Source organism: Bos javanicus, chromosome 15 (assembly GCF_032452875.1).
Source record: "Bos javanicus breed banteng chromosome 15, ARS-OSU_banteng_1.0, whole genome shotgun sequence".
Lineage (NCBI taxonomy): Eukaryota > Metazoa > Chordata > Mammalia > Artiodactyla > Bovidae > Bos > Bos javanicus.
The window spans coordinates 78,174,399-78,188,119 of NC_083882.1; the positions used below are offsets into that span (position 1 = coordinate 78,174,399).

At 41.2% G+C, this 13,721-nt stretch overlaps 1 protein-coding gene across 1 annotated transcript; it reads left to right on the forward strand.

The window, feature by feature from the left end:
- The first annotated feature begins 9,243 nt into the window (after positions 1-9,243).
- Positions 9,244-12,666, forward strand: LOC133227080 (olfactory receptor 4B1-like). The gene has a single exon (XM_061381499.1). It carries the CDS (start codon positions 9,294-9,296, stop codon positions 10,230-10,232), a length of 939 nt encoding a protein of 312 aa, XP_061237483.1. The 5' UTR covers positions 9,244-9,293; the 3' UTR covers positions 10,233-12,666.
- The last annotated feature ends 1,055 nt before the right edge of the window (positions 12,667-13,721 follow it).

The following is a 13,721-nucleotide window of genomic DNA, read 5'->3' on the forward strand; positions in this document are numbered from 1 at the left end:
TCAGGCACTCAGTTACACATCAATTTCCCAAGCAATTAAAATTTTTTCATAAAAGTTATTTATGATGGGTTGGTAATATCACAAAGTCTAATTGTAGCACAATTTACTTAATAGCCACTTCTTTCAGGGCTTTTAGATTCATTTAAGAATTTATTCAACAAGACTTAAAGACCATGTACTACATGCCAGACATTGGTCTAAGTGCTGGAGGTGTATAATGAAACACAGGAGGGAGAAGGTCTTGCCTGCATGGAGCTTATGTCCTTGGAAAATATTTTGTTTTTTTTCTGAAGCAGCTGTGGTCTAGATCCATGTTCTATGAGAAGGCTCAGTGATGATGGAAATGTTCTAAACCTGTGCTCATGCATGGTAGCGCCTAGCCATGTGGCTAATCAGCATCTTAGATATGACTTTAATGATGGGAGAATTGAATTTTAAATTTTATTTAATTGTAGTGAACTAGAATTTAAATAGCTACATGTGGCTGGTGACTACCACGTTGCATACACAAGTCTACACACTTCAGAGCTTACTTTGCTGCAAACTTCTACCTATTTTTCTGAATCAGGGCAAAATTGCTCCTTGGCCCACTACCCTGATAGGTGTGTGCTGACGCCTGGGAGCTTGCACCTTTTGACCCCCTCCATCCATTTGTGCCTCCTCCTCACGCTCAGCCTCAGGCAACTGCCAATCTGTTCTCTATATCTGTGAGCTCGGTTTTGCTTGTTTTGTTTGAGATTCCACATACATGTGAAAGCATGTGGTATTTATCATTTTCTGTCTGACTTATTTCACTCTGCTTGCTCTAGTCTAAACCCTTAGAGGTATCTGAGATTGCTCTACTTCTTTGCTTTTCTAAATCAAAACATTGGCATATTTTATGAGTTGTACCTTTGAAATATGTGCAGAATCCAAAAACTTCCTAAAACCTTTACTGCTACTGTCCTGGCCCGAAACACAAGCATCTTTGGCCAGGTTACTGTGATGTTCTCCTAACAGGTTTCCTTGGTTTTCCCACTCCTATATTTCCCACGCTTCTTCTCAAGATAGCAGACAGAGATCTTGGCAAGAGATAACCTTTCCTTACTACCTATAGTAATATAATAATAACCACTAGGTTTCCTATCATCAACCTGTTTTATTTTTCTTGATAGGACTTTGTTATTGCTGTTCAGTCGCTCAGTCGTATCTGACTCTTTGCGACCCCATGGACTGCAACGCTGCAGGCTTCCCTGTCCATCATCAACTCCTGGAGTGTGCTCAAACTCATGTCCATTGAGCCGGTGATACCATCCAACCATCTCACCCTCTGTCGTCCCCTTCTCCTCCTGCCTTCAATCTTCCCAGCATCAGGGTCTTTTCCAATGGGTTGGTTCTTTGCATCACGTAGTCAAAGTATTGGAGCTTCAGTTTCAGCATCAGTCTTTCCAATGAATATTCAGGATTGATTTCCTTTAGGATTGACTGGTTGGGTCTCTTTGCTGTCCAAGGGACTATCAGAAGTCTTTTCCAATACCACAGTTCAAAAGCATCAAATCTTTGGTGCTCAGCCTTCTTTATGGGTCAACTCTTACATCCATACATAACTACTGGAAAAATCTTAGCTTTAACTAAATGGATCTTTGTTGGCAAAATAATGTCTCTGATTTTTAATATGCTATCTAGGTTTGTTATAGCTTTTCTGCCTATAAAAAGGAACACATGTCTTTTAATTTCATGGCTGCAATCCCAGACCACAGTGATTTTGGAGCCCCCTCAAATAAAGTCTGTCACTGTTTCCATTGTTTCCCCATCTGTTTGCCATGAAGTGATGGGACCAGATGCCATGATCTTAGTTTTTTGAATGCTGAATTTTAACCCAGCTTTTCCAGTCTCCTCTTTCACCTTCATGAAGAGGCTCTTTAGTTCCTCTTTGCTTTCTCCCATAAAAGTGGTGTCATCTGCATATCTGAGGTTATTGATATTTCTCCCAGCAGTCTTGCTTCTAGCTTGTGCTTCATCCAGGCTGGCATTTTGCATGATGTGCTCTACATATAAGTTAAATAAGCAGGGTGAAAATATACAGCCTTGACGTATTCCTTTCCCAATTTGGAACCCGCCTGTTGTTCAATGTCCGGTCCTAACTGTTGTTTTGCCACCTGCATACAGGTTTCTCAAAAGGCAGGTGAGATGACCTGGTATCCCATCTCCTTTAGAATTTTCCACAGTTTGTTGTGATCCACACAGTCAAAGGCTTTAGTGTAGTCAATGAAGCAGAAGTAGATGTTTTTCTGGAATTCCCTTGCCTTTTCTATGTTCCAATGGATGTTGGGACTTTGATATCTGGTTCCTCTGCCTTTTCTAAATCCAACTCAAATATCTGTAAGTTCTCAGTTCATGTACTACTGAAGCCTAGCTTGGAGAATTTTGAGCATTACTTTGCTAGCATATGAAATGAGTGCAACTGTGTGGTAGTTTGAACATTCTTTGGCATTGCCTTTCTTTGGGATTGGAATGAAAACTGACCTTTTCCAGTTCTGTGGCCACTGCTGAGTTTTCCAAATTTGTTGGCATATTGAGTGCAGCACTTTCACAGCATCATCTTTTAGGACTTGAAATAGCTCAGCTAGAATTCTATCTCCTCCACTAGCTTTGTTCGTAGTGATGCTTCCTAAGGCTCACTTGACTTTGCACTTCAGGATATCTGGCTCTAGGTGAGTAATCATGCCATCGTGGTTATCTGAGTCATTAACATTTTTTTTTTTTGTATAGTTATTCTGTGTATTCTTGCTACCTCTTCTTAATAGCTTCTGCTTCTGTTAGGTGCATAACATTCTGCCCTTTATTGTACTGATCTTTGCATGAAATGTTCCCTTGGTATCTCTAATTTTCTTGAAGAGATCTTTAGTCTTTCCCATTCTATTGTTTTCCTCTATTTCTTTGCATTGATCAATGAAGAAGGCTTTCTTATCTCTCCTTGCTATCCCTTGGAACTCTGCATTCAGATAGGTATCTTTTTTTTTCCTCCTTTGCCTTTCACTTCTCTTCTTTTCTCAGCTATTTGTAGGGCCTCCTCAGACAACCATTCTGTCTTTTTGCATTTCCTTTTCTTGGGGATAGTTTTGATAGGACTGCTGCTATCTAATTTTCATATCAAGTTTTATTTATTTATCATCTGTCTCTGTTTTCATTATGCCCTGATATGTATATGAAAGATATAACCTCAATGAAGGGGGCTTTCCTGGTGTCTCAATGGTAAAGAATCTGCCTGCCAATGCAAGAGACAAAGATACAGTCCTTGGATCAGGAAGATCCACTGGAGTAGGAAATGGCAACCGACTCCAGTATTCTTGACTGGAAAATTCAATGGACAGAGGAGCCTGGTGTACAATCCATGGGATCTCAGAATTGGACACCACTTAGCGATTGAATAACAAAACCTCAATGAACCGAGAGACTTTGCTTTGTTACTAGCAAATTTCCAGCACCTAGAAGAGTGTTTAGCACATAATAAGACTAGATACTATTTGTTAAATAAATGGATGAATGAATGATGCATTTTTTCCTGAGGAAATTCTCACTATATTACATTATTATTAGTGCTATTTAATTGATGGGGAGGCTTAGCACAAGGAAACTAAGAAACTTAGACCTGAATCCATGAATGTTAGAATTAGGAGGTACAGTGGAGCTTGTCTAGCTCAATTTTGTCAATTTATATAGAAGTAGAAACAGGGGGGAGAAGGCAATGGCACCCCACTCCAGTACTTTTGCCTGGTAAATCCCGTGGACGGATGAGCCTGGTGGGCTGCAGTTCATGGGGTCGCTAGAGTCGGACACGACTGAGCGACTTCACTTTCACTTTTCACTTTCATGCATTGGAGAAGGAAATGGCAACCCACTCCAGTGTTCTTGCCTGGAGAATCCCAGGAACGGGAAGCCTGGTTGGCTGCCGTCTATGGGGTCACACAGAGTCAGACACGACTGAAGCGACGCAGCAGCAGCAGCAGCAGCAGAAACAGGGGAGAGTGAGAAGTGGAGGGGTGAGATGACATGGCTTAATTTAGGTAGTTAACTCTGGAACTGGAGCTAGTGCCCAGGTGTCTTGGCTCCGTGTCCAGTCCTCTTTTTTCTCTATTTATTCTCTTTTTCATTCTCAGCAGTCCAGTCTGGAAAAACGTTGTTTTTATGACTTACTATCAAGCTCCCTTTTAAAAAATTTTTTATTGGCTTTACAATAAAAAGTTTTATTGGCTTTGAAAAAGCTTTGCAATGTTGTGCTGGTTTATACTGAACAATGAAGTGAATCAGCAATTCGTATACAAGTTTCTTCTCTTATTACCTTATTCTTGGGTACAAAAGTTTTCTAGAAACATCACCAAACTAACTGAAACAGATTCCAAACCCTTCCTCAGTCATAGTTTAATTGACAAAGTTTCACCCAAGAGAAAGGAAATTCCACTGGGAAGGTTTCCCCTTGATTATTGTGTATGGCTTAAATTATTTAAAATAGTCCAAAGATCTAACCATTTATTCAGAACTCTTGGACTTTCAGTGGTTGGGTAGTTTTTCTTTACAAAAAGAAGGATCTTAAAAATCTCTGAATCTGATGCTTTCTGTGGCATTTGTTCATTTCCTATATATTATAATACAATTATCAACCTGGATTCAGAGCCCCTGAATTTTCCTCTCTTTTTGATGATTCGTCTTAGACATCATTGACTTTGCTTTCTAAAAGCTCACAGGTATATTGGTGATTTGTTGTTGGAGAAGAGCCTAATCTATAATTTGCAGAGAGAAGGCAGAAATGGACGGGAGAGGGTAGCAAAGAGAGGAATAATTACAGAAAAGGCATAGACTACAGAATAGGAAATGGTGGTTTTCCACAAAGAAACTATCAGGTATTCCTTCTCTGAGCAATAAAGACTGGAAATATTGGACTCTAAACAGTTCTGAGTGATCTCTCAGATTGGTCCTAGAATATTTAAATTTAACTTTTTATGTATGTGTTATGTACCTAGAAATTGTAAAGGGTATTGGTTAGAGCATAGAATCTGTGCTCAGGTTTTGTTGGTGGTGGTGCTTTAGTTGCTCAGTCTTGTCTGACTCTTTGCAGTTCTACTGACTGTAGCCCGCCAGGCTCCTCTGAACATGGGATTTTTCAGGCAAGAATACTGGAGTGGGTTGCCATTTCCTTCTCCAGTGGTCAGACTAGTTGGGTTGAAATCCTGGCTTCACTGCTGTGTAGTCTTAGACTGGTTAATTCACTTACCTGTATTCGTTTTTCCTCATATGTAAAAAAGGAATGATAATAATGATACCTATATCACAGTTATGTTCTGAGAATTGATTGAAATAATGTGTAAGGATACCTATAAAGTGTTTGGTACGTGGTACTGTTGAAATGCTTACTATTATTATCAACCAGAATGTAATTAATAAGAATAAAGCTTTAAGAAAATTTTAAACAGATAATTTTGAATACAAAGAGTGTATTTCTAAGTAGAAGATATAGACATAGAGGCTACAGTTACAAAATATATTTTAATTGCTATAAAAGAAGTATGTAAAGTAAAATATATCATAAAGAAGAGAATTTATTATTGCGTTTCTCTCTCCTATAGAAACAAGGTTCTCCCGAAACCTAGGAAGAAGGATTAGTAAACGCAGAGAAGAGAGAAAGGACACTCTGGGTTAGCAAACAGCTGTATGAGGTTCATTCGGGGGATGAAAATAAGGTTGTGAAAATATGTAGTAGCCAATTCAAGAAGGACCTGGAATCCATGCTAAGAATGTTACAGTTTATGCCATGGGCAATGGGGCATGCGTGTATGATCAGTCATGTCTAACTCTTTGCGATCCCATGGATTGTAGCCCTCCAGGCTCCTCTGTCCATGGAATTTCCCAGGCAAGAATATTGGAGTGGATTGTCATTTCCTTCTCTGGGCAGTGGAGAGGTGATGCTAGATTCTAGGTAGAGAAGGAACATGGTCAGATTTACATCTAAGGATAATCGCCAAAGGATTTGCAGTGCTCAGAGGAGATACATATAAGTTGGAGTGTTAATTGCAAGATTCATTGAACACACAGGACAGGAATTGGGGCTGGAAGGTTGGTAAGTTTGGGACGGACACGGAGAGGGTATTTCCGGTGAAGGGTGTCTCTGTGGTGGGAGTGAGCAGAGTGGGCTTGTGGGAGAGAGAGATGACCTTGAGTTAGCAGAGATGAGTTGAAGTTTAGTGGGTAAAGCGGTGACCTTTGAGATGACTCCATCTGTGAAAATCTTTAAAAGTAAGTCCAGGCACTCAGGCTTTCACTGGTTATTCCCAAGCAGAGGAGGATCCAAGGTAGGAAGGGTCTAGGAAACAATCTTCTGGTGGCAGTGTGCAGGATGGTTGGGGTGGGAGGCTGTGGAGACTAAGAGGCTTTGGTGACTTAAGCATCAGCTGACAGCGAGTATGGAGGTGGTGGGAGCAAGGTTGGAGAGAAAGTGCACAGGAGAGATGGTTTAAAGGTAAAATTAACGGGATGTGGTGACTGACTGGGTATGGGAATGAAAGGGAGGCATGGATCACATAGGACACAGCAAAAAGCTAGGGCATCTCTGAGGCTGATGCTGGCATTGAAGTGTCTTTCGGGTCACACTGTTATTCTTAGTGTCCTCAACTTCAACTCTAATCTCTGTTCCAATCCTTTCTTGAGCTCCTGAATGAGACTGTGTTAATAAGAGCTTCTTGAGAAGTTTCACAATCTTATTTTGTAACATTTCAGCTACTTGGTTTTCCAAAATCCTGAGATGATGCCAGATATTCTGAGTACTTTGTTTTCACATCACTGTTATTACTGAAAAAGGACCCCATTATGATGAATTTCTCAATATTGCTTGTGTTTGACATGAGTATCAATGTAATTTCTCTGCCACAACTATCATCCTGGAAACCTTTATTTCTTGGGTAGACAGTTTCTCTTTCCATGGATGGCTGATCCCTTTTTCTTCTGCAAATGGCCATTCCTCTTCTTTTGTCTCATAGCAGTAATTCTTTCCAAGAAATTTGAAAGCTGTAGCTCCTGTTTGGATAGACAATCAGTTCTACTGTGGCTTTGACAGATATTTAGGTTGTAACAGTTTTTTTTTTTTTCTCTTATAAAGTGATTGTCAGATATCATTTGGAACTTTGACAAAACTTGATCTATCTTTTCCCTCTATGAAGGTTGAACTAATTCAGAAACAAGGCAAAGAAAGAAGAAATTTGGGGAAAATGTTACTGTTGCTATTAGAAAAGGTGATGACAGTGACTGAGGTTTAAGATTTGGTACCAAGTGGCCTTTCTCAAACTGAGCTCTAGATTTAGGTAAAAGTCCATACTCAGCCGTGGCAGCATTGGATCTACCCTACAGAGTAGCCTGGAATTCCCAGGTGGCTCAAGTGGTAAAGAATCTGTCTGCTAATGCAGGAGATGCAACAGACACAGGTTTGATCCCTGGGTTGGGAAGATCCCCTTGAGTAGGAAATTACAACTCATTTGAGAATTCTTGGCTGGAGAATCCCATGAACAGAGGAGCCTGGTGGGCTACAGTCCCTGGGTTTGCAAAGAGTAGAACAGGACTGAGTGAGCGCACACAGTAACCTGTTTCCACCCCATAGAGACAGAGGCTGCCCCAGGGCAGTATAGGTACTGCGCTCTCTACAGCATTTTGCAGAAAGAGAGAGGAAGGGCCCATCATTGCGTTTCTAGTTTCTCCTTCCCAAATCACTCCACCTCCCCTGTGGGAGGATGGGGCAAGGAGTGGTTATCCTCTGTAGCTTCTTGATTATGACATTGTTAGCATGAGGGGTGTATCATAATCTGTATTTCTTTAGTCTAGCCTGAGACTGTATAGATGTGTAAGAGGTGTTGGTAAATATCTTCTCCAGAGGAGTAACTCATGGAGGAATCTTCACTTTAGTTATCATATACTTTGCTGTTGACTTCCAGCCTGTCCAATTCTTTGAGACCCCATGGACTATAGCCCACCAGGCTCCTCTGTCCATGGGATTCTCCAGGCAAGAATTCTGGAGTGGGTTGCCATTTCCTCCTCGAGGAGATCTTCCCCATCCAGGGATCAACCTTGGGTCTCCTGTATTGCAGGTGGATTCTTTACTGTCCGAGCCGCTAGGAAAGCCCCAGGTGGCACTAGTGGTAAAGAATCTCCTTGCCAATACAGGGAGATGTAAGAAATGTGGGTTTGATTCCTGGGTTGGGAAGCTCCCCTGGAGGAAGGCATGGCAACCCACTCCAGTATTCTTGCCTGGAGAATTCCATGGACAGAAGAGCCTGGTGGGCTATAGTCTGTGGGGTTGCAAAGAGACGGACATGACTGAAATGACTTAGCATGCACCGACCAACCTGGAACCAGGACAAGCAAGGCTGGTCAGCCACAACTCTCAGAGGATAAGCTCTTTGATTTCAGGATCTGTCAGCAGTTTGAGCAGTGGGGCAAGAGGCAGGAAAGTAATAGTAAAATGATGGAGACAAACTAGGGGGTGGAATTCTCTCTAGAGTGTTCAAACATTTGTCATATAAACACAGGTATTGAAGCTGCAAGTCTGGTGAAGGACTCTGACGTGAGTAGGTTGAAGACTGGCAGAGTAAAGAGAACAATACTGAGGACATTTTGGAAGGGAAGGATTATCAGTGGGAAGACGATTCCTTGCCATGGAGATGAAAGAAAGAAGGATTCAGGATAGTAGTCCGTCTTGGGGATTCCCCAATAAGACAGAGTGATGAAAATGCAATGAACATGGTTAAAACGTAGGTGCTGAACTTGACCGGCTGCCAAAAATTCAGACTATCTTAAGGTGAGTTAGAAAGAACCCTGGACTCCTTTCAGAAAGTCTGATCTTGAGTTCCAGAATTTGCTACTTTCTGTGTGCTTAGTCGCTTCATTCATGTCTGACTCCTTGCGACCCCATGGACTGTAGCCCACCAGGCTCCTCTGTCCATGGGATTCTCCAGGCAAGAATCCTGGAGTGGGTTGCCATGCCCTCCTCCAAGGGAATCTTCCCAACCTGAGGATTGAACCCAGGTCTCTCTCATTGCAGATGGATTCTTTACTGTCTGAGTCACCAGGGTAGCTTTCAGGTAAATAACCATTTCTCTGAGCCTAAATTTTGTTTATATAAAGTGTTATTACATTGACCATATTGAAAATTGAATGAATACATATTGACTGAAAGAATGAGTTCATAATAAGTTTGTATTGTAAAGCGGTTTATGCTAACTTGCCATAAATGAGGCAAATTAGTTATAATCAGTGTTTGTTTTATTGCAGGAATGGATTCCATGGCGAGGACTGATAATGTGACTGAGTTAATTATCAGCGGTCTTTTCCAGGACCCAGAGGTGCAGAGAGCATGCTTTGCGGTGTTTCTGCCCATGTACTTGGCCACGGTGGTGGGCAATGGCCTCATTGTTCTGACGGTTAGAGTCAGTAAGAGCCTGCGTTCCCCCATGTACTTCTTCCTTAGCCACCTGTCGCTGGTGGAGATCAGTTACTCCTCTACTATTGTCCCTAAATTCATCACAGACTTACTTGTCAAGATTAAGACCATCTCTCTGAAAGGCTGTCTGGCTCAGATATTCTTCTCCCATTTTTTGGGGGTCACTGAGATCTTTTTGCTTGTGGTGATGGCTTATGACCGCTATGTAGCCATCTGCAAACCTCTTCATTATATGAATATTATGAGCCATCGACTGTGTCATGCGCTGGTGGCTAGTTCCTGGCTTGGAGGCTTTTTTCACTCCATAATTCAGATTCTCATCACCATCCAATTGCCCTTCTGTGGTCCCAATGTGATTGACCACTACTTCTGTGACCTCCATCCCTTGTTCAAGCTTGCCTGCACTGACACCTCTGTGGAGGGGGTCGTTGTGTTGGCCAACAGTGGATTAATCTCTGTCTTCTCCTTCCTCCTCTTGGTGTCCTCATACATTGTCATCCTGGTCAACTTGAGGAACCATTCAGCAGACGGAAGACGTAAAGCCCTCTCCACCTGTGCCTCTCACGTCACGGTGGTCATCTTGTTCTTTGGACCCGCCATCTTCCTCTACATGCGGCCCTCCTCCACCTTCACTGAGGACAAGCTGGTGGCCGTGTTCTACACGGTGGTCACCCCCATGCTGAACCCCATCATCTACACACTCAGAAATGCAGAGGTGAAAGTTGCCATGAGGAGGTTGTGGGGCAAAAAGAAGAACTCAGGGCTGGAGTGAAAATGGGAAAGTGATTTATAAAAGTGTGCCTGATTATTACCTTGAAATGGATTTTAATTTTAGTAGGACATACAGGAATGGCAGAAACAAATGCAAGGACTTAGCATTACTGTACTGTGACTCTCCTTAGCAACCAAAGTCTTTGTAGTACCCTAGTGTCACGTTCCAAGGACTGAGGTCAGCTAGTCTTGTTGATCTTAGAGAACTTAATTGGCTCCATGATGTTCAGCAGTTTCATGGGACTGGTTAACACTGAGACTCAAATTAAGTACGAATGAAAAGGAGCACTCTTGGACAAATATTCTGTATGTTAAAGTGATTCTGTCATTCCCTTCCTACACTCCCTTCCACCTTCCTTCTTTCCCCTTTTTCTTCATTTCTTCTTCATGCTTCCCTCTTTATTTAACCTCCCTAATAATAACAACCCATATTTCAATATAAAGGAAACCAAAGAGAGAAATTATCATGGGATATTTGGGGAGAAGGGTACCAATCTTATCTACTCTTCCAGCGTGGACAATTGTGTTTTTGAAAATTGCACCCAGGGATTTTTCTATTCTTCTGCTTGTTTTAGCATCTTGTACCATAGACTTTTTGAGCACAAGTAATAGAAAAGACCCTGGAGCAGTTTCAGTTCTTGTGACATGTTGACACAAAAGATTGTCCTTAAATCTCTTCTCATAATGTCCTGCATCCAAAATTTTAAAGATGATCAAACATGGCAATAGATCCTGGCTGCCAGTGGGGAAAGATCAAGACACACATTTTAACAAAAAAGATCACTTTTAGCTTTATACAGATGTAAATCAATACAGAATATAAAAAACTTCTTGAGCCTAACTTGAAGAATGAAGGAGAGGGAAATAATGTCCAAGTGTGTTTCTGCTCCTCATTCTGTCCTTCATTCTAACTGATCAGCCCAGTCCATTTCGTGTCAATCCTATTAGTGTTTCTTGGTGGAGCAGGATGAGAGAGTTTGTCTTTGCATTATTAGTTCATCTCTCAGAAACTCCTTTAACTCAACTGACTCTTATCATCGTGAATATAGAGAGAATTTAATAAAATTTGTTTCTATTGGCTTTGGAATAACATGGATTTTCTTGCATTTGCCCTCCATTCTTCCAGCCCTCCTTGTGGATCAGGGGAAGTAATGCAGGCAGCTAGCTTCCTTGCAGAGGGATGGAGCATCCATCATATTATGTTATGGGCCTTAAAAGTTTTTCTTTTTCTCCTCAGAAGCTGGTTAAGTATGCAGATGAACAGTGATTTTAAAGGTACCGGGAAATCTTCCCCACTTGCTTGTCATCCTCACTAATCATTGACATGGGTGACTATTCATAATGCCTGCGGAAATACCACTTCTTTCTGGAATGACTTTACCACACTTTTCCCCGTGACAAACTCCTATATATCCTTTAAGACCTATGTTAAAATCACTTTCCTATGAGTTCTTATCTCACCTTGCTCCTCCTTGAGTTGAACTTTTGTTTTCCATCCATAGTTATTTTTACATAATTTTATCATTGTCCTTATCACTTTGGAGGTATTATTTTGTATGTTTTTCTCTCTGACTAGAATGCAAGTTCTCAGGGGCAGGGCTATTCACTATACTTCTTTGCAACTCTAAATGTCATGTGTTAGCTGGTGCTTTGTCAGTGCTTATTGAAAAAGAAACAAACAAACAAACAAACCATTTAGGCCTATGAACAATCCTTTCTAGATCATATTTTGCAGATTATTTTTTTAAAGTTTTCTTTTACATTTATTTAATAGTTTAAGGAGGGCTTCCCCAGTGGCTCAGTGGTAAAGAATATGCCTGCCAGTGCATGAGACCTAAGAGATTCAGGTTTGATCCCTGGGTCAAGAAGATCCCCTGGAGAAGGATGGCAACCCACCCCAGCATTCTTGCCCGGGAAATCCCATGGACAGAAGAGCCTGGCAGGCTACAGTCCTTGAAGTCACAATGAGTCAGACATAACTTAGCAGCTGAACAACAATAGTGTTAAGTAACAGTTGTATACATTTACTATTTACACAATATTTTATTGAGACAAAATTTACAGAACATAAATTTTGCCAGTTTGACCATTTTAAGTTGGACAATTCAGTCATTTTTAGTACATTTTGCAACCATCACCACTAATTGCAGAACATTTTCAACACCTAGAAAACAAACCCCAGATCCATTAAGGAATTTTTAATGGGCATGTCTCATGGTGGGGGGCTAGCTCTTCCTGCTAAAATTGGAAGAACTCAGGCTCTGAAATCCATCAGGCTCTTTCAAGTGCCCCTCTCTCATAACTCATGATCCAAGTACTACTTCACTCACCACCTGTTTTTCATAAATACAAGAAGATTAACAATAATATGAACTTCAGAAGTATTCTGAATATTAGAATAGTTAATATACATTAAATTAAAGTTTTTTATTTTTTTCCCCTGATAACCCTGTATACGAGACAGCAAAAGAGACACTGATGTATAGAACAGGCTTATGGACTCTGTGGGAGAGGGAGAGGGTGGGAAGATTTGGGAGAATGGCATTGAAACATGTGAAATGTCATGTATGAAACGAGATGCCAGTCCAGGTTCAATGCACGATGCTGGATGCTTGGGGCTGGTGCACTGGGACGACCCAGAGGGATGGTATGGGGAGGGATGAGGGAGGAGGGTTCAGGATGGGGAACACATGAGAAATAAAGGAATAAAAAATTAAAAAAAAATTCAAAAAAAAAATCTGCAATGTCGTGTTGGTTTCTGCCATGCAACAAAGCAAATCAGCTGTAATTATACATACACCCGCTCTATCCCTGTTTGTTTATTTTTGGCTGTGCTGTGCCTTTGTTGCTGCCCTGAGCTTGCTCTGGTTGTGGTGCTCGGGCTTCCCCTTGTGGTGGCTTCTCTTGCTGCAGACCATGGGCTCTAGAGCATTCAGGCTTCAGTAGCTGCAGCACATGGGCTCGGTAGTGGTGGCTCACGGGCGTAGTTGCTCCCTGGCATGTGCAATCTTCCTCGACCAGGGATCAAACCCGTGTCCCCTGCATTGGCAGGTGGATTCTTAACCACTGGACCACCAGGGAAGTCTCCAGTATACATCAAAGTTTTAGAAAAGAACATGGTATAGATTTATACTATAGACTCAGTAAATATTAGCTATCATAATCATTCTTATAATTAGTGCTGGTCATTAATTTTATTTGTTTGATGACTACATGACTATTCACAAATTGGACTTCTTTCCTGGGAATCTACTCAAATAGTCTTTGATTTCATCCTAAAAAAGTGTTAGGTATTTGAGAGCCATTAAGTACTTTTGTTTTGCAGCTTCTTTGGGCTACATGTTCTCTGTTGTTCCATCACTTTTGAGTATATAGCATGGTCCCTTGTATATTGTAGGTGTTCAATAAATATTTGTTAAGTAAATGTTAACTTCACATGGCCTCATTAGCTTTTATGCTGAATGCATTTATATTTTGTTAATGTATATTT